The 27,904-nt window shown below is 41.9% G+C and overlaps 2 protein-coding genes across 5 annotated transcripts; both read right to left on the reverse strand.

Annotated features, from left to right (window-relative positions):
• Nucleotides 1–12,483: 12,483 nt before the first annotated feature.
• On the reverse strand, nucleotides 12,484–19,081 carry zgc:153990 (Myb_DNA-bind_5 domain-containing protein). Of its 3 annotated transcripts, none has more exons than XM_021319321.2 (5): nucleotides 18,995–19,081; nucleotides 15,387–15,599; nucleotides 14,819–15,256; nucleotides 13,583–13,636; nucleotides 12,484–13,470 (listed from the first exon to the last, which is right to left on the reverse strand). In XM_021319321.2, exons 2-5 carry the CDS (start codon nucleotides 15,511–15,513, stop codon nucleotides 13,031–13,033), a joined length of 1,059 nt encoding a protein of 352 aa, XP_021174996.2. In that variant the 5' UTR covers nucleotides 15,514–15,599; nucleotides 18,995–19,081; the 3' UTR covers nucleotides 12,484–13,030. The 3 variants fall into 3 exon arrangements, with proteins under 3 accessions (XP_021174996.2, XP_012723615.2, XP_012723616.2); XM_012868161.3 differs by having other exon boundaries at nucleotides 18,766–19,079; XM_012868162.3 differs by lacking the exon at nucleotides 13,583–13,636 and having other exon boundaries at nucleotides 18,766–19,077.
• A 3,175-nt stretch (nucleotides 19,082–22,256) lies between these two features.
• On the reverse strand, nucleotides 22,257–27,625 carry capns1a (calpain, small subunit 1 a). Of its 2 annotated transcripts, none has more exons than XM_012868148.3 (11): nucleotides 27,484–27,625; nucleotides 26,761–26,810; nucleotides 26,642–26,678; nucleotides 26,215–26,307; nucleotides 26,047–26,104; nucleotides 25,861–25,925; nucleotides 25,598–25,666; nucleotides 25,124–25,202; nucleotides 23,812–23,928; nucleotides 23,674–23,732; nucleotides 22,257–23,582 (listed from the first exon to the last, which is right to left on the reverse strand). In XM_012868148.3, the coding sequence occupies exons 2-11, from the start codon at nucleotides 26,805–26,807 to the stop codon at nucleotides 23,556–23,558; spliced, it is 651 nt and encodes a 216-aa protein (XP_012723602.1). In that variant the 5' UTR covers nucleotides 26,808–26,810; nucleotides 27,484–27,625; the 3' UTR covers nucleotides 22,257–23,555. The 2 variants fall into 2 exon arrangements, with proteins under 2 accessions (XP_012723602.1, XP_012723603.1); XM_012868149.3 differs by having other exon boundaries at nucleotides 26,761–26,807; nucleotides 27,484–27,622.
• Nucleotides 27,626–27,904: the final 279 nt, after the last annotated feature.

The raw sequence follows: 27,904 nt of genomic DNA on the forward strand, positions 1-27,904 counted from the left end.
CGGCACATGCTCGAGCTTGAGAGGCTCCATCCCCGCAGCTATTGTCTAACCGGAGGCTGTGCACTGTGCAAACACACACACGGGCCGACAGGCCGCAGAACCCTGGGCTCTCATTGGTTCAGGAGGAGCGCGGTGGGCTGAGGGGTCCAGCACCTGTCGCAGGGATGCGGTGGAGTAAACACACCTGAGCTGTTTGCCTACAAACACTGACCTGATTCACCGCGTCCACCATCAGTCCTGTGGCTGATAAAAATCTAACTGTTAATGTTTGGCATCAAGATTATTATGTCAAACATTAACATCTTGAAAGACCAGGTGAGGTAAATTGCGTCTGTCAGTCTGGTGGTAAAGTCTGAAAAAAAAATCTGAGCAGCAGACGTAATAATGAATGACGCTGATTCGAGTCTAAACAGATTTCTAACATGATAAGTTATATTTTCTGCCCTAGAGTGAATGTATCCTTTCACAATGCTCTGAGGCTGTGTGTGGCGCCTGGGGGAGCGCGGGGGGTGGGGGGGGGGGGGGCATTCATATTACAATGAGTCAGAGGGGACGCGTGCCTGAGGAGCCCACCCCCTCTCCCACTGCCAGCCTGCCACGCTTCTCTGCAGAACAATAAACATCCACCATGTGCACATGTGAAGAGAGCAAAAAAGAATCGGTGGGGATGTCAGAGGGGCGATACTTGAAACGCTGGAAGGGTCCTGGCTCAGAATGAATGGAGCAAAACCGTCTGATGAAAGTGGAACTGAAGAAAAGTCAGGAGTTCCAGGAAGGTCTCTGCTGCATGAAGACGGGCAGTCAGGCTGTCTGTGTGCTGTCTGAGGAGAACGGTGCACTATAGCACTCTACACATCATGGTGACACAGGTTAGAAAGTAAAGGTCTGAAGTTCTCAGTGTCAGCAGTAAACTGCACTCACTGATTTTGTTGGGGTGAACTTGGCTACATGTAACGCAGAATAGTCCAGTTATCTTTGACCAGGGGTGCTCTCTCAATCCTCTACTACTTTTTCTCCATCTATTAATTTATTTCTGGACTAGGGGAAAAACCTTCATGCTCAGCCACCCCCCCCCCCCCCCCCTCCCCCAAATAAAATAAATAAAGTTGAAACTCCCAGTTTTCAGTAGTCCACCATTTTGCATCTTTAGCAGTTTTTAGCCATCTGGTATGAAATGGAGCTGTTTGCCGGGACGTTTTGCACTGACTTTGTCAGGAGGACATGCTGGGCCTCCTTTACCAACCAGGGGTTTAAAATATATTTTTTTAACTGCTCATTTCAAGGGAATATTACATAATGTCCCCCAGCAGGGCATTATTTTGGCTTGATTGGGGAGTGACAAACTGGCAAACAAGACCCAAAATAAACAGAAATTGGGTGTAATATAAAGTCTTTAGAAAATAACATGTGGTGATGTTAAATTAAAAGAAAGTTTTTTTTCTCTTCATGAAAAAACGCCATAAATGATATCAGTTTAAGAAAACTGGTACTCACAGCTTAGTGCCTATTGGAGGGAAAGAAATGACCAGACAGTGGGAGAAAGTCGGTGTATGAATTGGAGAAGGGGTTCATTTTCTCCCTAATTTTGTCAGAGTCAGACGCCCCGTCTACCTTTAAGGCTAACTTTACTCTCTAACGGAGAAGAATGTTGTTGCAGAGGGAATGCAGAAAATCTAATCCATGTATTTTATAGCATGTCCAGTGATTCCAGTAAAAAATGCTACACCAAGAATTTTGATGTGAATGAAAAATGGAAAGCATCTCTCCAGTTTTAGCTTTTCTGTGTTTTCTCCTTGTCAAATCCTGAACAGAATTTAAGATTCTTCTTCTGAAATGAGCTCTTCGCTCGCCCTGCTAGTCCCTGTGGTTGCTATAGCACAGAAAATGGGAGGCAGATCTTTCAGTTATCAGGGTCTTCACTTGTAGAACCAGCTCCATATTGTTGTCTTTGAGGCAGACACCCTGTCTACTTTAAAGACTGACATTAAAACTTAGATTACTCATAAACCTCAGAGTGGCTTTGGTTATCCTGAACTATCTCTGTATTTATGCTGCTATATCTTTAGGGTCCTGCAGGACACACTGGCCCTATTTATTCTTATAAGCTTCTTTACGGTACATGTAAGCATGTACTACTAATGTCCCCGTTTACTTTTTGTTGTCTTTCTTTTCCCCCATAGACAGTACACCCCCACCAGTGCTTCGGTGTTTGCCTCTTTCTGTCCACTCCTGCAGCCCCGGGCTGGTTGAGGTGGTCGCTGCTCATCCTGAGCCTTTAGCTACTGGAGCTTTCTACTGGATAGCAGCCTGCTCCTGATGGGAGATCATGTGGAAGTAGAAATTCTATGCTGATCAGCTGATTTCTGTTAATAGACAACTTTTTATTAACACTGTATGCGCGACAGGCTGCACAGTGGAGTTTGCATGCAGGGGTTCTCTCTGGGTACTCCAGCTTCTTCACACCGTCTAAAAACATGACTATCAAGTTAATTGGTCTCTCTAAATTGCCTTTAGGTGTGAGTGTGTGCATGGTTGTCTGTCTCTGTGTTGTCCTGTGACGGACTGGTGACCAATGCAGGATGTGCCCTGCCTCTCGCCCAGTGACCACCAGAGACAGGCACCAGCCCCCCGCGACTCTGCAAATATAAGCAGGTATAGTCAGTGAATGGATGGATAAGTTAGTAACTGAAGTTTAGGCACATTTCTGTCTACTATGAAAAAAATACCCTTCCAATTCTATCACAAAAAAGCTCCAAATGAATGGGACATTCTTGCCCACGCTGAGTGGATGAAAGCCTCTGACTGCTACCGTAAATGTTGATAATACCAAATACGCATGTGTCTTTTGCAGTAAGGTATTCAGGGGGGAAAAGTCATTAAATCTGAATCAAATCAAGCAGACATATCATCTCAGATGAAAAGCTTTTAGTAAATGTCATCAACAAAAAAGACGTGGACTGATTTTTCTCCTGGTCTAGGAGTTCTTTTTCCTGCCTATAAAGCATTGAAGGATTCTTTGCTGAATCATTTTGACACTTGTAGCATTTTTAGCTCTGAACCAAGGCATGTGTGTTCATGTGAGATTTCCTGCTAGTCCTAACTCTGCATCCAGCCATCATGGTCCACACATAACATGCTGACTTTAAACGTGTGCACGGAGACAGTCCACAGCATATCTGTTGCATCTCCTTGAAGGAGCATGTTGATGCCTTTGTGTGAGGGGAGCAGATGGACACTGCTGCTGTCGTCTGTATTACTTGCCGGAGTGTGACACGCGTGTGCCACGGGGCATGGGAACCTAAGCGGACTGGAGTCATCCCCCACTCCCCGCACCTCCTATCACTTTGACTGGCCAGCATCTGCCCATCCACAGCCGCACAGCAGCTTGGAGATCGTTCTCCCCCAGGACCCTGGGGAGAAAGAGAGGGGTATCTCCATCAAATCTGCCCCCCCTAGGCCCTCGGGGGAGAAGTCGGTCTGCTGTAGCCGCCTCTGAAGGCCCGGCCGGCTGTCTGCCTGTGGGACAAAAGGAGGTGTGGAGTGGGTGTCTGGTGGGTGGTGGTGTTATGTTAGTGTGTGCGGACATGGAGCCTCAGATAATTTATGCATGTAATTTGGTTGATTGGTTTATCTCATTAGGATTCTGGATGCTTACACTGACACTGAGGAAATCTATGGTTTCAGTCACAGGGTACGTCAGTGACAGGGCGTGCATTAAAACGTGAATCACCCACAGACAGTATGTAAACTGGAACTTTTCCCTTTTTATTGACCTCAGCCTACAAATAAATGTGTCTTTTAAACTCTTTGAGATCAAATAGATCTTCTTTCTCCAAGCTGTCTTAATTGAACAATCAATTGAATATTCCTTTTGTTCTACTGCATATCAGCTCACAGTAAAAAAAAAAATAAATAAAAGACAATGGCTTCTCTCTACCACTTCCAAATTGTTACACTAAAAATAAATGAGTGTTTTTTTTTTTTGGGGGGGGGGAAGGGGGGGTTCATGTAAGGAGCCCAAACACTCCCTTAAAGTTTTCTCCTGTTTTGGTTTTGTTTGTCACACTTAAATATTTCAGATCATTTAAGAAATTTGATTGAGTCAAATAAAATTTGTATAAATACTGATGCTGATGTCTGTTTTAAGGGAAAATGGAGAAAAGTCCATGTGGAGAAAAGTATTTGCCCTCTAAACTTCATAGTCAGGTGTGTCATCCTTGGCAGCAAAACCCACCAAGAAGCAATTTAAGTAACTGGTAATCAGTCTTTCCCATTGCCATGGAGGAAGTTTGGTCCATTCTGCTTTGCTGAATTGTTTAAAAGGTTTTTGACCAGCTTTTCTGTGGTCATGCTGCAGCCATTGAAGTCTGGGCCTTGACAAAGCAACTACAAATATGTTTTACTTGGCCACAAAGAGAGGGGTCTCTTCAACAAATCTGACCCCCATTATTTTACTTTGAGCCAAACCACCAAAGCTGAATCACCAAAACAAACCCAGACCATCACTCTACCGCCGCCAGGTTTAACTGCCAGTACAATGTAACTTTTTTAGAAATGCTGTGTTAGTTTTACGCCAGACGTAAAGGGAAGCACCACTTCCAAAAGGTTTCACTGTTCCTAAAAGTCTTTGAGATTTCCAGGATGGTTGTTGGGAAATATGGGACGGATCTTTGTGTTCTTTATTGTCATCCATTCTCAGACAGGAACTCTTCCATTAATGCCCGTTTCTCCCTGTCTTAGAGTAATTCTGGCAGACCAACCACACCTTATTAAAGAGGGTTCTTCACCGTTCCACGTTCTCTCCATTGTTCTAATGGCTCACTGTGCTTCCCTGGAGTCCCAAGTCTTTAAAATGGCTTTGTAATTCTTTCCAGACTGCTAAATGTATTTAGTTCTCATCTGTTCTTGGATTTTTTTTAGACTGGGGTGTGATGTATTGCTTTTTAAGACCTTCTAATAGATTCCCTTAAAAGCAGGTTTATTCATATACTGCCAATCCACAACAAAAAAAGTTAAATAAATACATAACAGTAGTTTCTAAGTCAGTTAAGTATATTCCAAACTTATTGTAGTGTTTAAACAATGCAATGAAGTTTAGTTGACCTTTCAAATTGGTTAAAAAGTCTTCTATCCACAAAAAAAAAACTCCAGCAATTTGCATGACTTCACTGACTTGCAGCAATAACTCCTAAATGAACATATTGTTTAAGTTGTTAACTTTGCAGCAATCCCTCTGATGATGCATGCAGTGACAGCAGAAAATAAACCTCCCATTTAACATGAAGAAGCCTCCAAAACAGCCTGGTTTAGTGAGAGTAGCACCGACTAACTAGTGATTTGAGAAGATAGAGGATACACACACACAAAAGCTTTCAAAGTATTCTGATTAATCTTCTAAGTTTAAAAACAAGTAAAGAGTTGATGACAGTTCCTGCTTTAATAGTTTTGTCAAAGAGAAAAGACACCGGAACAGATACGCTCTGAGCCAGTTTTATAGGCTATAGGATGAAAGGGAAGATATACGAAAGAAGATGAACCCCTCAAGGTGTCAAAGCTCAGAAGAACATTGAGCTATATAGAAGTTCAGTAAAAATAAATAACAGCATGAGAACATATTGTTAAAAGCTGACATAACAGCCGATAATGCAAAATTAGAAAATTAATTGGAGAGAAATTTTAATAATTTACTACATCTTGTAAACCAAGAATTGCCTAATGTAAATGATTGCTTTAAATGTAACACAGTATCTTTAAATTTAAGTAAAAGTAATTTTATTATTATGTTTATTTCGTTCCAACAGAAGCAGGAAAAATATTGGGAATATACAAATTGAGATCAATGGTAGAGCTACTGAGAGAGTGGAGAGTGGTACATTCATAGGAATATTACTAGATGAGTGTTTTAATTTTAAAATACACAGTGAGGATCTTATTGGTACACTTTCTAAATACGATGGTTTAGTTTATAAGTTGATAAACTATTTTCCTCTCAAAGCTCTTTTAATTTTCTCAGTTTGAACCACATCTTAACTATTGTAATGTTGTATGGTGTAACACATATCCTAGTGAGACTAAAGATTCTGCAAAAGAAAGTCATATGAGTGATAACATGGGCAAATTAAAATCCTCTTTCTGATCAAATGTTTTACAGCTCACTGAGTGCAATAGCTTACATGTTGTTTGCATTATGTATAATGTAGTTAATAGTCTAACCAGTTTCACATTTATTCACATCACAACCACTCAACAAGCATTTTATTGGGATTTTGTACCAGAACACCACAAACTGGTGCTGTGAAGTGACTTGTCTGCCCCTTATAGATTATGTCTCTACCAGTTTTGCACATGTATAAATTGCATTTTTTAACACATTCTTTCTTGGACAACAGCTCAGGCTCAGAGCGTTTGGAGAGTGTCTGTGGACATCAATTTTCAAGTCTTGCCACACTTTCCTAATGGGATTTAGGTCTGGACTTTGACTAGGCCATTTAACACATGAAAATGCTTACACTAAAACATAATTTCTCTCTGGATTGCCCAGTGTTTAGCTTTATCCACCTTTTGCACTGCAGTGTACATAATTAGCTGATTGAGTTATGTTATCGACACTAAATATGGCATCTAATTCACAGATTCCCATTCTGAGCTAAATAAAAGCTTTTTCTCCATTTTTAAACGATTGTGGTCAACATTTTTCTTTAGCTCAATATATAAAACATTTGAACATATCAAACTTGACCCTGATTGATCTAGGCAGAACAGAGATTAATTGTTAGAAAATATGTGAACCCTTTATTATATTTGTGTAAAGACTCACAATGGGGACCAAAAAATCACCCAGAACACAGGGATAGATAGATGAACTAAAAAGGTTTGAAACTTCAGTACTGGACCCTCCTTGGAGGCACTGGGCTGCTTAAAGTGTGCAAGGCGGGGCTAGTTGGGCCTGAGATGAATCCAGTTTATGGTCCAAAATCTGAATCTTAGTAGATGTCCAACAAGGCCAAGGCAGGGAAATCCAAAGGACGAGAATGAGGTCTATGAGGTGGTAATCAGGCATGAAATGCTGGATATCTAGTAACAAATAGCTTTTAATAATCTGATCAAACCTTTAATGAAAGAGGAATCTGTTTTATTTCTGATTGACACAATGCAATGTTCTTCATCCTGAGATTGCTGCTAAGTGAAGAGAAAAATACACATTCAACACAATCAGGATTCCTGCCAAGCCTAGCTGTACTTCTTACCGGATCTGTTTTATGTTACACTGAATCCTTAAATCCAAAAAAAGGTTTTAAAAAAATACAGCAACTGGACTTCTATTCTGAAGCTGAAGACGTTTCTCTTTCCATCCAGGAAGCTTTCTCAATTCAAAATGTCTGGAGCAGCGTGGAGTTCCAGGCTTTATAGACCGGCTGGCTCTCTACTTTCACCAAGACCCCTGAGGTTTTTATTTCTAGGCCTGAGCACTTATGGACGACATACTTAGTCACGTATCTGATATTTGTTGTCACCAAGCCAAGTCCTTTAAATACCTTTATGTTCCACTGATATTTTGGACCTGTCAAAAAATTACAAGCAGTCCTGGTTACATTTAAAAGAAGATTATATTTGTCAAACTTACGTTTCTCTTCAATAGCGCCATTTTAACTGCGGAATAAATTTATAATTCTTTTTCTCAGTCTTAATAGATCAAACTGCATCTTCTCTCCCAACAGAACACGTTGCTCCTGGAGCTTGCTGGTTGCTCCTAGAATTTCGGAGGATTTAGCGAGTCTTTTCTGGACACCATCCACATAACAGTATTTAACTCTGCTCAACCCAAAAATGCATTTTCCTAAAAACGGTGGCACCATTACGGGGGAAATAAACAGGCTTTCCAGTGGTATAAGAAGCATTGCTACAAGGAGGAAATAGTTGGCCGGACTTAAATATCATTCCATTTTGTGTGAAGTACAGCTAATCTTACAGACTACACATGCTCTATTGATGGTTTCACTGTTCAGGAGAAACAACAAGTTTACTTCATCCTCCTGTGAAGCATTTTTTTAGCCAAATAGCAACAAAGCAGTGAGTAACCCTGGACTCTAACTATGTTGCTTCTTTCTTCCTGTGTCTCTAAAAAGAATCAGTTCTACTGGGTTCCTCACAGTGTTTTCCACAGTCCAAAATTAGAAACATGTAGCAAAGAAGTTTCTTCTCTGAAAACGGGTCATAAACGCTTCCTAAAACGTTGAAGGTAAATGAATCTAAACGTGCTGGCTGGGAAGCGGACACATAATCGCTCTATTTTTGAGGCACAAAAGAAACCATAATAATAACTGAATCCCGTCTAAGTTGATAGCCTTTCTTCCAGCCCACCTTTCCAGGCCCGGTTCTCCTGCAGCCCCAGTGGCAGATGGGACATGAAAGAGGCTGCGGGGAGGAACGAGGGAATGGGAACAGGTGGGGGTGAAAACTGATGAAATGAAAGGCCACAGGGGTCAGCGGGGCAGTGGGAAGGGGGATTAAACTTACATATAGACTTGTTGAGGGAAAGATCGATGGATTGATTTTTTTCCTCCTTTCACTGTGTCTCTAAAACCATCCTCTTCTCACCATATGTCTGTCAGCGCTAAAAGAACGTAAAACAATCTAAAGTATATGTGGAAGAAATTACATCTCTGCTGAGTCAGTTTGGTCTTTACTTCACGCTGGTCTGTTAAATGTAGCAAAATGTTGCATTTTATGATCATATGAAACAGGCCACCTAACTTTAGCATATAAAGGTATTTAAGTAAGTGTCATTCAGGTCTATTTTCAAAGTAGAGAAAGGAAAAGCGTATTCTAATCTGAAGAGTGGGTGCAGGGTTGAATAGAGCAGAATACAGTTTTATAGGCAGTCCCAGTGAATGAGGCCCTTTCAGAATGGCTTCAGGCTCAGGTTTATAGGCTCCGTAAAGAATTGAAGGTGAAAAACCTGCTCACAATGTGAATACAGCTGCCTTTTCAGGCCCCCACCCCCCGCCCAGATACAATAATGCAGCCTCCTGCCCCTGAGCCACAGTGGAAACCCCAGCAGATTGTTGAACTTCTGCTGGAGACCTCCCCCAGCCACCCCCCCCCCCTCCCCTGCTGCGGCACGCCGACCCAACCCTGACAGCTGTTTAACTAACCGAGGCAGAAGGGGGCTGCAGACCAACAATGCAATTAGATTTAACTATCCCTCTCTCTTTGTGTGTGTGTGTGTGTGTGTGTGTGTGTGTGTGTGTGTGTGTGTGTGTGTGTGTGTGTGTGTGTGTGTGTGTGTGTGTGTGTGTGTGTGTGTGTGTGTGTGCGTGTGTGTTGTAGTGGATTTGATTAATCCTAAAATGTTTCACTTTGTTTTCATGACTCCACCAGAAGCTGGAGTACTTCCTGTCAGCTTGATGTGCGCACAAAGACACAATCATCCTCGCTAAACAACACACTGGAAGTCAGTAGTGAAAAAAAAATGAGATGACAGATAAGAGGAGAGTCTCAGGTGTTTATTTCAGAATTTCCAACACACTCTGAACTCCAGCCAAAAAGCTGTCCCCACAGCACACCTCCTCGCTGCCTGACGCCTCCAGCCTGACCTGACTGTTCTGGTGAGAGGTGCTCCTCTCTGCTGCCACCATAACATGCACTAAACCAGAACGTATGGATTCATTGACCTGAGTTTTACATATTTGCAGGCAGTATGACCTGGGATTTTTTTTATGTCTTCCTGGTCATTATTATGCATCTAATGCTCAGATCTTGTCTCAAATCCTGACCTGCTGCTACATTTCCACTGCAGTATCCTTTCTTCTGTAATGTTTTAGTTTCTTTGTTGTGTTCTTATACAGCACTTTGAATTGTGCTGTTACTGAAATGTGCTATACAAATAAACTTGACTTCTCTTGCCTTAAATAAGCAGGCTTCTAATTGTTGTGCAGTAGTGTAGTGTGCCTTACAATCTCCCACATCAGTGTGAAACCTGATTTAAAGGGACAGTTCATGAAATGTGGTTCTGTTAAAAGGTTATAAGCTGTTAATGTCTTAACAAAAACCTCTCCTGGTCTCTATATTTAGTACAGATCCAACTTATTTGGTCCCAAAAAGTTAAATCAGAAGGTTAATCTGAGAGGGCCAAAACCAAAGTGGACTTACGCTATCTAAAAAACATAACAGTTTTTTTTTTGTATCATTATGAAACTGTAATTACAATGATAATGGGGGTCATATTATCCTTCAGATTCCACCAAATCTGTGTAGAAACACTGTAGTGATGGTGATGTTATTAACAGGAAGAGGGGCCCAAAACCAAATTCTGCAGGCAGCAACCATTTTGACCAGCTCAGGGGTACAATTATTGTAGTTAAAGTAAAACAGAACTCATATGGTTAGCATTTTGAATAAATAAATAATACTCCTTACATTTAAACCTATACCTATCAGTGTTTAAGATCAGCGTTTAGCTGACTCACCTGTCATATTTCCCTAATATACACCCTAAGCTCACCACCCATTATAATTCAGTATGTGAGCACAAGTTAGAACAAGATCCCACGCAACAGGAACCTTCAGGATGCCTCTTTCTGCTGGAGGTGAGCAAAGAAAAACTGAAAGAGAAAAGTGTACGGCCCATCGTGCTTCCAGAGAAGGATCTATGGACTGAGATATATAAAACCACTTAAAGGTTATTAGTGTAAATACAGTTGTGTGTGTTTAGCAGGGAAATGATATCGTGATTCAGATTTCATGTCAGCAAACCTGAGCTGCAGCTCCCCCTACTGTAACACTGGAGAGCTGCCTGGAAACGTCTCTACAGAATATTGAATATTTGTTGTTTATCATTATGCAGCGTTTCTGGTTATATCCTGATAGTTCTTAGAAACGGAGAACGTGTGCATGTGTTCTGGACAGCTGGATCTCTAACTGCACTTAAAACAGAGACATTTGTTGGGAACAAATCTAAACTTAAGCTGCATCTTCTTTCTCCTTGTCATGAAGGAGCATGTTTAATAGCACAACTTAACCGTGTGGTTTTGTGTGCTAATGATAAAACGCCCCACAGGTAGACTTTCAGATCAGACCTCTGCCCATTCAGGTCTAGACATAGTCCGTGGTTGTCACGTGAAAGGAAAATCATAAATGGCTTTTAGAATTAATTACAAATAGAAATCAGAAAAGTGTGATGCACATTTGTATGCAGCCACCTTTACCCTTAAATAAAGTCCAGTGCCACCAAATGCCTCCAGAAGTGACCTAATCAGTGAATGGAGTACAGCTGTATGTCATTTAATGTCACTATGATGACCGCTGTTCAGCAGACAGCTCAGGGAGAAGGTTGTGGAGAACTTAAAGGCTGATTTAGGTTATAAAACAATATCCCAAGCTTTAAACCTCAAACAGAGCTCATCTAGTCCAGCATCTGAACATGGAGGGAGGATGGCACAATTTCTATCCACCTAAAGTATCCACCTAAAGTGACCATGGTAACTCTGGAGGAGCTGTAAAGATCCATAGCTCGGGTTTGGAAGAGTGGCAAGATTGTTGATGAACATGTGGAATGAGGTACTGTGGTGGATGAAAACTGACACCCTGACCAGCACAAAACATGGTGGTGGGGGTATCATCTGCTTCAGGGAGAATAGGGAGGCTGATGGGACGATGGATGGAGCTAAATCAGAAAAGTTCTGGAAGGAAAACCTGGTTAGAGGCTGCAGAAGACTATAGGGACATGGCAGAGTTTTGGCATGACTTCAGGCTCAGCTGTAATTGTATTACAATGGACTCTCGTAAACTATAATATTAGATGTCTGTAAACATATCCACACTGCACTTCATTTGTAACAAGAAAAGAAAAGAAAAGAAAAGAAAAGGTGACAACCTTATATCCTTGCCATGTCACAAGTCAGACCTATGCTGTAAATCTTTTTGGGGTGTTACATGAGAAAATGTAGGATTATATTTGAAGCTCTGTGTCAGACTCATCTACTGGGGAACCAGCAGATTCTATTCCATCCAGCTTAAGTTATTCTGAGTGATCTGTAGTTATGCGGCTTTAGACTCAGACCGCAGCACTCATTGGACACTTTTCTTCACCCTAGAGAGCACACATAGGGCATAGCATCTTTGTGTTTCTGAGTCTCTTTCCTGTCTTCTCAGCTCCCTGCCGCCCAGCGCCTGCATCAAAGACAAGGTCCAATGCAACCTGCCAGCTTCACCACAGAGCTAAGGCTATCCACAGCAGACATTTGGCGAGAGGCGGGAATTTGCATTGTTTTGTGGAATTTCACCCTACAGAACTTGATTGGACAGAACAGTTTATTAGAATGTAGGCAGGACTGAACTGAGTGTATTAGGACTGTTTAATATGGAGCCATTTGTGACATAAAGCACCATGATGAGGCTTCGGTTGGAACCGAGAGTACATGATAAAAACGAGTTAATCTGAATTTATAGCAGCGTTGACATTCCAAAGGCTCAGAACAGGTCTTTTTACTACATGAGGGGTTTATTTCTTATTCAAAAGAACTAAATGGAATCTTTTCATTCAAGTGTTTGTGTAATATAAAAGACAAAGATCAGACAGTCACAAACTCTTTACATATAGTTCCTTTGAATTAATCTAATAACAGCTTATTGAGCTTCTAGACAATAAGGACCATATGATGGTCAGGTGCAGACGTCCACTCAACCATTACAGTACATGTGGTAATCTCCAGACACCGAGGCAAAGGAAAGATACAGCAAAACACACAAAATCAACGTCAAGATATTTTAAAAAGAAAAATCACTCTTTTTTTAATCAAGATCACATTAAAATTAAAGTTTTAAATCTGGTGTATAATTTAGAAAAATGAAGCAGGAGGAATCCACCTACGGTAGAAATAATAAAAAACTTTTTTATGTAAGTACCAATTAGGTTTTAAAATAAAGTACAGTAAGCATACGTGCCGCGCCAACCAACAGAACTTAATGTTCCTGCACCTGAGGGCCAAGCACAAAGTCAGGGACACAGCTTCTCCACGTCTGGGTTGTGTTATAAAGCTGGCCGTCCATTCAGTTTGTCATGCATGAGGGAGATGGCTCCACCCGTGAAGTCTCTAAGAACCTGCACCGTCTCCCGCTGCAGCTGCAGCGACTCCCGCACAAACTCCTGCTGAGTCTCTGCCAGCTGCTGCACCGACTCGGCCAGCAGCTCCAGCGAGCGCGACACGGTCTCCAGCAGCATGTTGGTGGCATGCTGCTCCTGCAGGCTCAGGGCGGCGTTCTGCAGCAGGCTGTCCCTGGAGTTGTGTGGCAGCTGACCGGTCGTAGGAAGCGTGGCCGCTGATGCCGGCGCTCCAGGCATCTGAGGTTGCATGTGTTTATGGATGCCATTGTTCACTTGATGCACTTCGGCTGATTTTGCTGGCTGGGTGGGGGGAAGCACATCTTCTCTTTGATCGTCATCTGAATCTCCAAATGCGGCTTCAGTATCTTCATGCAAAGAAAAGAAAATGCAAATGTTAGTCATTTCATTAATAGAAACACGTGAAAATGTATTTCAATCTTAGCTAATTCTTCAACAACAAAGACAAATCACTGTCACCTTCTGTTGGGGGTAGCTCATACTGCACATCATAAGCTGGCTGTGATGAGTCCCCTAAAAGGTTTAAAGTAGCTGTCATGCATTTTACCACAAGCAGCTGAAGCTTCCAGTTCCAGATCTTAATAAAGATGTAAGATCATGGACAAGAGGTTTGGCAGTGGCACAAAGCAGAATATTAGATTGTTCTGCAAAGCGATCAGATGCAAATCAAATTCATCTGTTGGTCTAAGGAAACACTTTTCACTGTATCTCTGCTCTGGCAGAAACAATGGTTGTATATTATAGCAAGGACAAGAACCGTATGTGAGCTACATGCACAGCAGAGCCATCTGTGATTTGAGAAGTGTGTCAATAAGCAGAATCTGATGCATCAGCCTCGCTTCGTCAGTCTGCCCCAGGGCAGCTGTGGCAACAATGCAGCTCGCCACCGTCAGCGTGTGAATGTGTGACTGACTGAATGTAGTGTAAGGCGCTTTGGAGTCCTCAGGACTTGATAAAGCGCTATACAAGTACAAGCCACTAGAAGCTAACATGTTCAGGATAACAAACAGCAGCTTTGCTCTAATTAAAAGTACTTAATGGGTATGAACAGCCTGCATGAGGACCACTCCCCCCTCAGCACTAAGGCCTGTGCAGGATCTCCCCTCAGATTTACTGAAAATCCTAGCATGTTGTCCAGGAGAATGCTGCCAGCTGTAGGCCACGCCCCTTTAGCTCCCCAATCTTAGCTGCAGGTTCTGAAAGCACACAGGCTCAGTGATCTCTGTGGACTTAATAATGTGAAAGGACAACGTGATCCATAGGGTTACACATGTATATTGATCTTCTTCTGATGAATCCTACCGATTATCTGTGACATTCAGGAAAACTACTGGCTGAGAAAAGAAAAGCCAGACCCCCTGACAGAACCTGTCTGTGGTGTTGGGTCTCATCCAAGTGGACCTCCTCACAAATCTGTCCAAGAACACTGTGTTGGCTAAAATGATATTTTAAAAATGTCCACCAAGCATGTAACAAAGAAGCATTAACATTAGAAATGTTTCTAATGTTTCAACTTTTCTCAAATGTTTTGTTCTTCTGTATATCCCAGAAACATGTTTCTATAATATCTGAAACTGGTAAAGCTACAAAACATGTGTGTCTCTGCCAAGACCTCTGGACATGACTAACATGTTTTGAAGAAGATGACATAAAACTGCTCAAACGTCTTTATGTTTACTGATTAATCTTCTCTACCTGAATTCATGAAGCCCTTCATACTGTAGGAAGGCGGTGGGGGCATGGACGCCATGTCAACCCCACCGTTAGGAGAACTCTGCATTCCCATCATATCCTCCTCTTCGATCTCCTCCTCTTCCTCAGGAACATCATCATCATCTCCCAGCGGACCGAAATCGCCGGGGCTCTGGTCGTCTTCATCCATCTCTAGAATCTGAAGGACTATCTTCTCCGTCTGAGTGAGGTCTCGGGAAAGACGTGAGTTGAGTCCTCTGTTGGGCACGGTCCCCGACCGCATGGCCGCCACTTTGCGTTTGGTGTCGCACTTCAGATCAGACCATTTCTTGATGACCTCTATGACCTCACGTTGGCACTCCCCAATGTCATTGACACGTGCAGTTATCTCCGCCCATGTGCGCTTCTTTGAGTCAGTCGGGACACCTCGGTTGAATTTGCCTTGAAAAAGAACAAATATAAGATTTATTTGAGCTTCAGAGCTTCCGGTACTGCTGACACTAAACCTAAAAACCAGACTCAGAGCATGAAAAGGAGAGCAATGAGAGGCAGCCGATTAGCAAACACCTACCCACAACTACAGCCCGATTCTTCCTCACTTCATCCAGCAGCACATGGACTTCACTGAAAGAAAAACGAGCTTTTCTCTTCTTGAAGCGGATAGCACTGTCATGGCTGTAGTACACAGGCGAAGACATCTTCTCCACCCAGTCCTAATGTATATCCAGCGGCTGTGTGGTCTCTGTAAGACTTCCCCCAGTTGTCTTAGGGGAACTCCAGTGTGCTGGGCAACGGAGAAAAAGAAAATGTTGGGTAAGCGCATCCACTTATGCATTGGATAAGTGGATGCGCTTTAACAGAGTGTTACACCTCTGTTAAAGAAACGGGGTGTGATGTATGGAAAATTAAGACAGCAATAAATTATTAAAGAAAATCTACCTTTAATGTGACATGTTCTGTACAATTCAACTGGAAAAACAATCAAATCTGTCTAGATTCTTAGATTCATTGTGATGACAAAACATTTCAATCCCTCTTGATCTTCAGCTTTCTATATATATATATATATATATATATATATATATATATATATATATATATATATATATATTGCTCTCCTTATATATTGCTCTCCTTTACACACACATATATATATATATATATATATTCTTTTCTGGGTTTTTGTTGCACTAATTGCTCATTTTTTTCAAAGTAGACTGACAGGAAGGGGGGCTTGAGAGAGGGGGGAAGGACCTGAGGCCTGAATCGAAGCCAGGTCAGCCACGTTGAGGACCAAGGCCTCTAACCATGGGTTGTGCTCTCTACCCCTACACCATCAGAGCACACCCCAGTCTGCAGCATTTTAACGCTACATTCACACTGCAGGTCTTTATGCTCAATTCTGACTTTTTTTTGCTGAAATTGGATTTTTTTTGAGGAGGCTGTTCATAACTACAGTTAAATGCGACCATCATCAGACTTCTGTCTGAACGGTTCAAGACTGCAAAGCGACACGCATGCACAGATAACAGGAGACATCACAGAGCAGCACGCTGTTTATGGAAGTAATGGTGAATGTAATTGTTTGTAGACGTGTTCAATAAAGTTTTGTTTAAAAAAATAAATAAAAACAAGGGCCGGCATCTCTCATTATTAAAAAGCTGCTGACCAATGGGAGCTGACAATATTGAGACCACATCACAGCAAAATGAAGGTAAGAAGAAAGCAGCACAACTATTAACTTTATGGAGCGCTGACTGCTACTGCTGTGTGTGGATGTGTAGTGAGAGACAGGAGAGTCACGTAGAAGGTGGATAAAATGCCAACATGACCATTCAGACACTGGATGCTTTGAAAAATACCGGCTACCTATCCAAAAAAAAAAAATCAGAATTGGACCCTTCACACGGACAAGAAAAAGACGAATATGTGTCCCATATGGGCAAAAACAATTTCCCTGCAGGCTGGTTCACACAGCAGGATTTTTAGCCCCATTATCAACCTGATCTCCCCCTTCTGAGAGGCGCCCATTATCGACGTGCCTCTTAAAATAATCTTAACAGAATATCCTGCTGTGTGTTAAGAGCGGTCGGTACCGCTACAACCTGACATGTGGGATATTCAACATGTTGGACCGTCTTGCTCCGACATCCCACCATGTGTGGTGTTCCCCGAGGACACACAGGCCTGTTGAATGTGACGTGTAGCCAATCAGAAAGCTTTATGAGGCATTCCCCCAGAGGAGAAAACCAACTCGCCTCCATGTCATAGTGCAGCACGCGTAGAGCCCCAATCACGTTGTCTCCGCTTCTTTAACCATCGCCTTTTCTTTTTATGTTTCCTTTTTTTCTCCGTTAAAATCAGTCCACAGACTATCACCATCACTCTCCCTGAACTCACGTTTGTTCTAGAGAGAATTTGCAGGATTTCCTGTCATGTGTGGTGTGTTGTGCTCGCCGTCTGACCGAACACCACACACTGCAACACCAAACCTGTTTTATCTCAGAGTTTTTACCGTTACGTGTGGAGTCTCTCAGGCTTTGAAAATCAGCTAACTATTTTAAAATCCTGCCATGTGAACCAGCCTTAAGAGAAAAGTGACCAAAATGACAGCAGCTTGGAACTGTTCACAATTCCACGCACTGACCAAACTACTCAGCTCCTTCTGCAGAAATGCCAACGCATGATGCCTTTAAAGGCCGACACCGATTACTTTGATACCAGTCCAACCAATCCCTGATATGTGCTGCCAATGTTTGGGGGCTGATAATCCTTTTCCTTCCCCAATTTCCATGGTAAGAAAAAAAGACAATAATAACAAATGTCACACAAATCTTAATTTAAACAAAGAAGGAATCTTAACAAAACAAACACAACAACAATGGGTAACAATGTAGAACTTTTAAATACAGAACACAAATTTGACATTTAAATGTGTTTGCACTTTATGCAGCACAAGAGGCCTTTGGAACACAAATGACCTTCCTGAGACTATTTGTAAACAGCAATACAACAAAAAAAGAACTATTTGAACCTGAGCATGCAAATGGATCAGCGAATGAATGCACGTATGCAAGAACACACAATTATCAGCCGGCTGGCGTATCGGTCCACCTCTATATGTTCAGATGTGCAGAATATTGCTGTTTACAGGCAGAACACAGCCAGTACTGGCAGAAACTCCTGCAGCTCTTTCTAGAGCTGCTGGTGGCCTGCTGGCACATCACTGCCCTGCTGTGAACCCTCCTGGTGACAGATAACCTTCTCAGAGGAGAACCTTCTCCTCCCTCAGGTTCATTAACTGCTGCCAGGTGGGAACCCAAAAACCTCTTCAGTATTTAGGGTCAGCCTTTTCATCTGGCCTACACTGTCCCCACAAGACAGACTTTGTTTTTCTCTCGGAATACACAGGTTTGTCAATGTAAATGTGAAAAACATAAAAGGCTTTTTTTGCCAGGCAGGCTGGAGCAGAAGCGGATGGCTGATGTTCAGGCTGGCTTTAAAGAGGAGGACATAGAGCTGCGGTGATGGGATCCTGCGCAGCAACCAGCCGATGCTTGGTGCTCTTTCCTCACAATAAGCAGGCTGCTGGATAAATAACCTGCCTGCATACATGAGCTCTCACTGAGCAGATATAAACCACAGCAAACCGTATAAACCCTGTGGTTAGCTGTCAGGGGCTCCGAACAATGGACAGTGTTTAAACATGCGACAGCACGCAGCCATCCCGGGTTCAACATAATGTCTTTATTCGTCACGATTAGAGGCGCTCGGGCTTTTTGGCTTCATTCATTAAAAGGAGAAACACTTAGCAGACGTCGGTTTTCTGTTGCACAACAGCGAAGCTAGCTCCCTGCCTGTCGGCCACCTTAGCCCAGAGCTAAGGGCGCCATCCTGGCCCGCTACGCCCCTTCCTTCTTAGTGCGCGCTAATCACACAGACAGACTTACCTGTAAGGTAAACTGGACGCGATTTTATTCAGAAATGTGAGAAAAAAACTCCCTTATCCACGGGATAGCAACAGTCAAGCTAGCATGCGTCACGCTAATGTTGTTCAATTTTTTCCGGTTAACAGATGCGGCTGACAAAGTAAAACTCAGAGACATTACTCCGTGACCCGGTTTGTCAGCGTTTTATCCCGGAATGGTGGTGTTTTCCCGGTAACGTTGTGACATTTACCGCCGCCTCTTATTGGTCCTCGTTACGACCGATAAAATCCACTGTTTTCCTGCAGGTTAGAGGGGTCCTGTATTTTGAAGGAGCGCTCAACTCCTCTGCAAGGGAAGTCGCTATTGGCTGTCCTAAAAGTCAACAGGTGACGTCATCACCTAATTTGCATATTTGATCCTGGCTGAAGGAAAAAGAAGCGTTGCCAAGAGAAAAAGTGACTAAAAACACTCTAAATATGTTTGGAACTACAAATTAACTTTATTAAATAATATGATAATTTAAATACTTTGTCTGAATCCACACTGCATACATCAAATTTAACCAAAGTACAGTTATCAGAGGCACAGCGGACACACAATTATATATATATATATATATATATATATATATATATATATATATATATATATATATATATATATATATAAACTACCATTACTTTATTAATTTGCTGTTGAATGTTACAGCTTTTATTGATTGCTTTGACGCAGAATTCGACTCAAAACCCAAATTTTTCAAAACAGTTAACGCAGAGGCCTAAACAGTGGCAACAATGGTCAAAATTACACATTTTGTTTGTGAAAGGCTCAAACTCTGCCAAAACATTTAAAATATGAACCAAAAGCAGATTTTGCCCTCAAACAACACAACCTGCACACAAATGTTTGAGCCCTTCCAATCATTCGTTACACAAGGGGCAACAAAATACAAAACACCACACTCAATGTGAATCAGTGCAGCATTGCTGGTTCATTGTAGCCAATGACTGTACGCAGCTTACATGGCAGTGCCGTTTGTAGTCAAATTTGCCCTCTTGCAAAAAAATTGATCCAGAATCAGATATGCTGGGATCCAAATTTTATTGATTATTCTTTTTTTTTTTTTTAAGATTGTGGCTACAAATGAAACATTCCAACAGAAGATACTAGAGCTGTCTGTTTCTTCTAGTCTCTTCTCTCTTGATGAATAGGCCACATGGTCTCATCTTCATCACACTCAATATTTCCCTTGCGATGCACCTAGGGAAAAATCTTCTTGCATGCCTGATCCATCCTTGACATGCCTCTGCATCTATATCATGGGCAGCAGCAGTCATTGCATTGAGTAAGGGCATCTGCTCATAGGGGCGGTGATCATATACTTTCCATCTCCATGCACTAAATAATTCCCCTATAGGAATAGATAGTGATGTATATACTATATAGCAGCAATACCTGCTGTCCCGTCAAAAAACTCTTACGATGGATGCAACCGTGTTTCTGTTGAGAAAAGGTTGGACTCTTTGTCCTGCCCCTCTAAGTGAAAGGCCATGATTTACCACATGATCAATCATAGTTGCCTGAATTTCATCTGTAACTTGAGCTCTTCCAGCTACACCACCACCTCGCACATGGATTCCTCATAATCTTCTTCCCCTGACCCATCAACCTCTTACTCTGACTCTAATCTGCCTTAGACCATTCATGCTTGCAAAGAACAACACACAACATGGCATCTTTTACATAAAGCCTGCAAACTGACTGCAAATTGAAAACTTGTGTAAAGAAGTGTCAATCAGGTGCTTCAGTGATTTCATTCTGATCAAGAAGTTTCTAAGCGCTTAGAACATATGGTTTCTGTTTTGCTACCACAGCTAAAGCAATGGAGTTTGGACTGCATGAAGGACATCTGCGTTAACTGTTTTGCAAAAGGGTGGGGAAAATGAGTCAAACCAATGAGAATGGATTAACTCATTTACAAGAGATGTCTTTTGCTCTGCTGAGGTGGTGATGATGAAAGCTTTGCCAGTTTCTTCCAACATGTCAAAGCAATCAACAGAAACTGTAATATAAAACTAGTATCAATAGTTGCAGAATTACACAGTCATGTAATTCAGGTAACAGCTAAGAAAATGTTTTAAAACCAACAATCCAATTTGAGATTGGATTGGATTATGGACTAAATTGTTGGTACCCCTCTGACAATCAAAGAAAAACTGATAAGTGATAAATTAAATTTAGGGAAAATTAGGCAATGAAAATCAACAGAATCAAATCAAACAGGCCTGGACATAAATGATGGTACCTGAAACTTAATTTTTTGCTGTGCAGGTTTTTGAGGCGATCACTGCAATTAATTTCTGTAACTATCAATAAGATCTCTGCACCTGTCCAAGAGTATTCTGGCCAATTTATCGTGAGCAAGCTGCTCCATTTGTCTCAGGTTTGAAGGGTGCCTTCTCCAGACAGCATGTTTCTGCTTAAATCAGATTTAAATCAGGGCTGATAGGAGGCCACTTCAGAATAACCGTATAGCCGTTCTTGGTTGGTTCTGTGTGTTCTGGATCATTATGCTGTTGATCTATGACTGAGATCAGCCATAAGTCAACCCTAGGGTTAAACAGTGGTCTTACATTGAATTTCAAATCAATATTGAATCAGTTTGGGACATTTATATTTGATACTGACAAAATTAACAAATAAGCATGATTGATGACAAGTTTGATTAAATAAATGAACTGATGGTTGCAAGGACAGAATGATAATGTATTTTTTAAATGTAAAATAGCCCTGATATTTAATTAGAATAAAGGCATTAGTTAAATAACATTAGAATAAAATATCAATATTACAGGAATAAAGTTGGTCAATTGCACAATTTCAAAGTCCTGATGCGAACAATAATTTGATGCCGAGGTGCTAAAAAGATTTAGCATTTCACCATTTGTACAAGATGCTCAACATTCCGCAATTCAATACAGGGTGACGACTGGACTTTTGTTCTTAAAATTAATAGCTGGTCCGTGTCTGGCACCGTTATTGTAGGAATGACAGGCTGAAAGGTTTGAGAACCCTGTGGACTGATTAGGGCACTACTCTGGACTTTGGTGCTGAAAGGAATTAGTTGAGGTGGTTATACAAGACTTTCCTGTTTTGTCCAGATACTTCCCGTCCAGCTAAAATGAAAATCCTCCATGATGAGGCCGTTACTTGACCTAAGAGAAATCAGGCCTTCAACTGCCAGAAAAACTAAAGGACAAAGTAGTAATTTTAAATGTGGTTACTTAGAATTAAATCTTCTAAATCTACTCAACTGAGGGAAAAGGTTTGTTTGCAAAGATTCTGCTGAAATACATTAGCTAAGGCACAATAAAAAGGCAAAACAAGAAATGCCCAACAGAAAAGTGGGTTCCAATTAACTGAGAATGCCCTTATTTTGAAATGTTATAATTCTGTATTTTTAGCCTGGGAATGCAACCTGATCTGCAAAAAACATTGACCAAGACAGAAAGAAGACTATGAAAAACATGTTTTATTCCAAGCATGACACAGGCATTGGACACAAGCACTTTTAGTAACAGTTAAATGAGCATAGTTCTAACTACAACCTCTTAAAAATGCATTTTCACACTGGTGGCTTTTATTAGAGGCACAGAAATCACATATTGTGCTGACAGGATGTGGTGTGGACAGTTTACAATAATGCATAAAGTTATTGTGGGCTGAAACAAAGTAGGCTACAGGAGAGCTCTTCCATCAGAACTGACATTTAAATGACACATTAGGCCGCCCCATAAAACACTGCTTCTGAAGATAGTAACCCCCCCCCCTTAACTCCTATATTAGGTCATTTTAGAGAAAGGTTAGAGTTCTAATATTTTGTGCTATAAGGGCTGTACAGAAGATTAAAACACGATAAAGCACATATTAAAACGTTTAAGCGCCAAATTTCATTAACTGCTGACCGAGCACAAATCTGTGGTTACTGCACTTATGGCCAATTTCTAAGAAATAAGAACTTACATGGCAGACAGTAAAGCCACACTAGCACTCTGCATGCTGTACAGGAAGCTGTTAGTGCTGTGTAGGGTGAGGCGTGGTGCACATTTTCTAGGAATTTTCTGGGTTAAGGTCAGAGTAAATGCTGAAGGAGTACTGTCCCACACCCAGCACGTCGAACCAGAAATAAAAGCAGTAGACGGGTTGTCAGTCAGGCTGAAGCACGCCCACAGAGTCATCAAAACAGGTGAAACAGGTGGAACTAACCGTGGGTGGAGATTCAGCTAACCGAGCCGTCACCACTGGCGTGTTAAAGAGATTTTACTTTGGTGGCAGATTTCTATTGCTCCCAAGTGAAAATTTGATGGTAAAAAAGAAAAGGTGGATTTTAGGGTTTGTGAAAAATGTGCTGCGTTTCTGCAAAGATTGAATCTTCAGAACAAAACAAACGGTGACTGCCAACCCTCCAACAGCAGCAGAGCTGTGGAAGTGAAGCGGCCTCTACTAGCTCTATTTAGGTTCCACAGCAGATGCCTAACAGCCCCACCTAATAACACTTGTTGGACAACATCTGTACACAAACATGCCTTCTCAGAACGAAGCATTTTAAGTATGGCGATCATTCTGCTCGCAGGTTTACTGTTACCTACATGCATCGCTCAGAAGAAAAACTGCATGCATGCGCTAATAATGTCTGAGGAACACAGGAAGATGTGGGATTTACAGATCATCTCTTTTGGATTGTTTAGATAAGAGCAGAAACATTTCATAAAACCAGCAGAGGAGGAGGAGGGCGGCAGCATCACCAGGACTCATGAGTACATCGTCAACTGAAGCCACTGGAATGACAGAGAGCAGAAGATGACTTCATCAAATCACTGAGACACAAAGCTTAAAAATAAAAAAATAAAAATGCTTTGACTTCATTACCTCTTGAACATTAACTTTGATCGTCCCATTTTTATCCTTGTCCAGGGTTTGGAAGGCACCTGCATCCGACGGAATAAAGCGTTAAAACATTGACTCCTTCCCCTGATAAAGTCTCTAAAGAATAACAGATGGACTTACGGCACATGGCATCAAGCCTCACGAGGCAGCCGACGTAGTTGTCAAAATCCATGTTGCCGTTTTCGTCGCTGTATCTACGAATGATCATGTGGAAGAGCTGGTCGTTGAGAGGGAAGCCTGCGGAAGAGACGTCCAGATTAGACCAGCGTCTTACCAGGAAGCAGCACCTCCAGGTGAGTTAGAACGGAGCAATCAAAAAAAAAAAAAAAAGCTCAGAGTGAAACGACATCTTTTTACCGTAGCTGATAACTTCACTTAAATTATCCAAACTAATCCCGATGAGTTCCACATTACAACCCCACACCTCACTGTATTTACTGGACTTAATGTCATGGACTACCACAAAATAGTACATCACTGAACTACCAGAAAAAGGAAACGTTTTTAACACTGTTTACAGTTCATTAAAAAGCGTTGCATGCCATTGTATATTTTGTGCTGAGTCGATACTTTGTAGAGCCTTCTTTTTGGGGCTATTTTTACCGTTTTGCCATCTACAGGCTGAAACTTCTGCAAAATAAAGTTCAGATTAGATTAGGAACATCAAAATATAAATTTACCACATTCTCAACTGAATATAGGTCTGGACTTTGACTAGGCCATTCCAATATATGAAAACTCCTTGCTCTAAACTCAAGACTCAGACATACTTTAATTTAATTTAAAAATTACTTTTGTTACATGCTCTAAACCCTTCCACTGTAGCTCTGGCTGTACGCTGAGGGTCATTGCTATGCTGGAAGCTGGAGCTCCACCTCAGTCTCAAGTGTTTTACAATTTAGAACAGCTTCTAGGATTCTCCCTAACCGCATCATGCAGTAGGGGTGGTGCCGAAAGTTGTTGGGCCAATTCCAGCTTTGTTCTGCCACATGTTGATGTGCCCTGGAGCAGGGCACCAACCCCCGATTTGCCTACTGATCTGCGTATCGCTCTATGGACATAAGTGTTAACTGTGATGGGATGAGTGTGGCTCTAGTGTGAAGTGCTTCATTAACATAGTTTAGTCACCATTTATTTATTATATGTCATTAATAAAGCTGAAGACGGTTGTTGCCACCAAAGTGGAACGACTAATTAGTAGCTTTAAGGGTGATTACTTTCCTAGAGTGAGATCGGTTTGGTTTTTTCCCTTAAAAAAAAAAAAAAAAAAAAAAAAAAGTCTTCATTTTGTCTGCACAGAAGTGACATTTGTCCGATACTAAAATTTGTCAGTTTGTGACATTTTTTTTAAATCACAAAACAGGGGAAATGTGTATGGGGCACATATGCTTTTTCACATTACTACTGCACATTAAAGAAGGCAAATCCTCACCAGCAGCTCTGAACGCAGCGGGTAGCTCATCTGCACCGATGACACCAGAGTGGTCTGCGTCATATTGCTTGTACACGCCCTAAACAGTAACAATGCAAATATTTAGAGCAGTTATGCTACCAGTTTCCTGGTTAGCCATCTCAAAACCTAGAAGGAACCAACAAAAGCTTGATCAGGAGGACATAGGCAGTAGTTCGTGGCCACTGCTTCAATCCAGAATACATGACAGACATTTCTTTAGGAGAGGCAGCCATTTGTTCCAACAGCTGAGAATGTAAGGAAAGCATACAGATCTAAGCGGTCTATTCAAATCAACTAAAACTTTGGCACGATGTACATTCAAATCAGCCGATACGTCTACATTCCTGGTGCTTTCATTTGGGTTCCCAGTGGCTGTAATGATAGCCGCTGGCCACACATTTAGCTGAGCAACACTGAAACAGATGGGAGGAACAAAAGCCTTGCTGTACCTACCTGCCATTTCTTTATGTTGTTCCAGAGCTGTTTGAATTCATGGAAGCCAAGTTTCCCAGTGCTGTCAGACTGAAAGGATGTTAAGGAACTCAAGTAGAGACACAAGTATCGAGCTCCAACCCAACCCATCACTTCCACCACTTGTGAATACCATTTAGCAGCCCAGCTGGTGTCTTTTTTAAAAGAATGTTCAAAAAGCAATTATTCTTTAAAGTGTTTGGTTTCTGTGAACAGCTAAAGAGCACAGACGGCAGAAAGGATACATCCATGACAGCCACCATGCTCCTGCAGGACTCAATGCTGAAACCGTCCGTCTTCAGGTCTCCATCTAAAACAAAAGCCAATGACCGTTGGACTGAAGCTTTAAGAGAGGCATGCACTAAAAAGGAAGTGTGCACAGGGATGTGCAGGAGGGGAATTCTCTATGCAAAACTGGAACCAGAGCTTACGCTTGGAGATGATCTTGTTCAGGATGTTCATCAGCTCATTTGGGCTCACCTCCATGTCCTTTGTGACAGTGAATAGAAGGAGACAGTGTTGTCGAGGCGTCAAACACTGATGCCACTTTGAAGCATTAAATGAGAAGCCAGAGGAGTTCAGGCAGAGGAGACACTCACATCTCCGGCGAGCTGCTGGAAGACTCTGCGGAACTGTTTCTCCTCATCATTTTCATGCTGCTCTGCATATGCGACTGGCCTGCGTGGCGGAGGCTGCGGGACAGACGGCAGCAGACAGAGGCGGGATGAAGTCAGAGACGCACACAAGACAACCAGTAAAAAAACATATCAGCTAACATTTTGTACTTTGATGGACTTTTCTGAATCCACTACAATCAGACAAGGGATTGGTACATGTGCTCTGAAGCATAAAACCCTTCCCTGTGCGTTTGATTTAAGAACTACCTCCAAAGAACCTACAGCACATTTATTATTTTCTTCTTCAGGTGTTAAAGTCCTTAAGGAGGAAGAAACAAATGGAACTTGTCCGGCAAAAGCGTGTTGGGATCATTTCAAGCAGATGTGGAGGGTGAGATTGTGCACTTACAGGATTTGAGGGGGCAAACTGCTCAGGATCAATGTTGCTGTCAAAAGAAGGTCAGAGGTGAACATGACTGCTGGAGCCAGTAGGTTTACATCACGCTGAGGAATTGTGCAGATTCTCACCTGACAACATCAACGATGCCGCCCACAACTTTTTTCAGAAAGAACATCTTCTGTCAACAACAAACAGCAGAACATGAACTTCGAAAAACAAAAAAAAGGTGCGACTAAAGTAATAGATGCAAGCTACAGTGTGTGTCTGCTCTTCTGCTAAGCTGAAACTTAGTTTATCTGACCACTGATTTTAACTGCTGTGTCTAACTACAGCCCCACCAGTAGGTCTTGTTATTCACAGCTAAAGAATTCCCTTCTTCAGAGTCTGAGTGCAATTAGGTACAGACACGCCCCACGGCCCCTCTGCCAGCACTTCCTGTTATGGGAGCAAAACTACGTCGGACGCAGAGGAGACAAAAAAAGAACAAACCCTCCGAAACAAAGCAGATGGTTAAGTTAACATGGCTGCGTTTAAGCGCAGTTCAGATCTGTAGGGAACATGCTGTTACGTGAAGTTTCTCCTAAAACTTTAGCATAGTCTGGCTAGATTGTGTTATTTAACAGGTCAGCGACATCGTTTAAAAAGTTTTAAGTCACCGTGTGAACTTTAAAACCTTCTAATTAGACATCAGGAGTTTAAGACGGACCGTTCCGACCCAAAGCAGCTAATCACGTTTAGCTTTAATTGTGCAGACATCTGACTAAAAGAAACCCGGAAACAGACGAGTTAGCAACAGTCTCTCACTTCCTGTTCTGCTACCAGCTTTATTTTGCTGTTTAAGCCGCAGTTACCGTGTGGCTGAAGGGGATAAAAGCTGGACTCCAGTTGTCCCGTCCGAACCTCAGCGTGATTCCTGCAATGTCAGAGAACCAGGATCCGTGAACACGCCTCAACTGACGCAGCAGCAGACGGTTTGTGGGAGGCGACCGGAAACCCCACAGCTACTTCCGCTTTCTCCTGCCAAAATAAAACACAGCTGCGAGCTATTACTTTTTTATTTTTTGTGGTTATTAACGTATACAATAGATGCAGTATCAGTATGAACTTCAAAGAACGTCAGCGCAGTCTTCCTCCAAACACACAGCGAGAGAAACAAAAACGAGGTCATTTACCATCACCATGTGACTGATCCAAGTTTCGCTGTTTTGACCATAAACTTTACAGATCAGAAGAAATGGGAAACGGGGAGGGGGATGGTTAAGTTATTAGAAA

Source organism: Fundulus heteroclitus, chromosome 11 (genome assembly GCF_011125445.2).
Source record: "Fundulus heteroclitus isolate FHET01 chromosome 11, MU-UCD_Fhet_4.1, whole genome shotgun sequence".
In the NCBI taxonomy this organism is placed as follows: Eukaryota; Metazoa; Chordata; class Actinopteri; order Cyprinodontiformes; family Fundulidae; genus Fundulus; species Fundulus heteroclitus.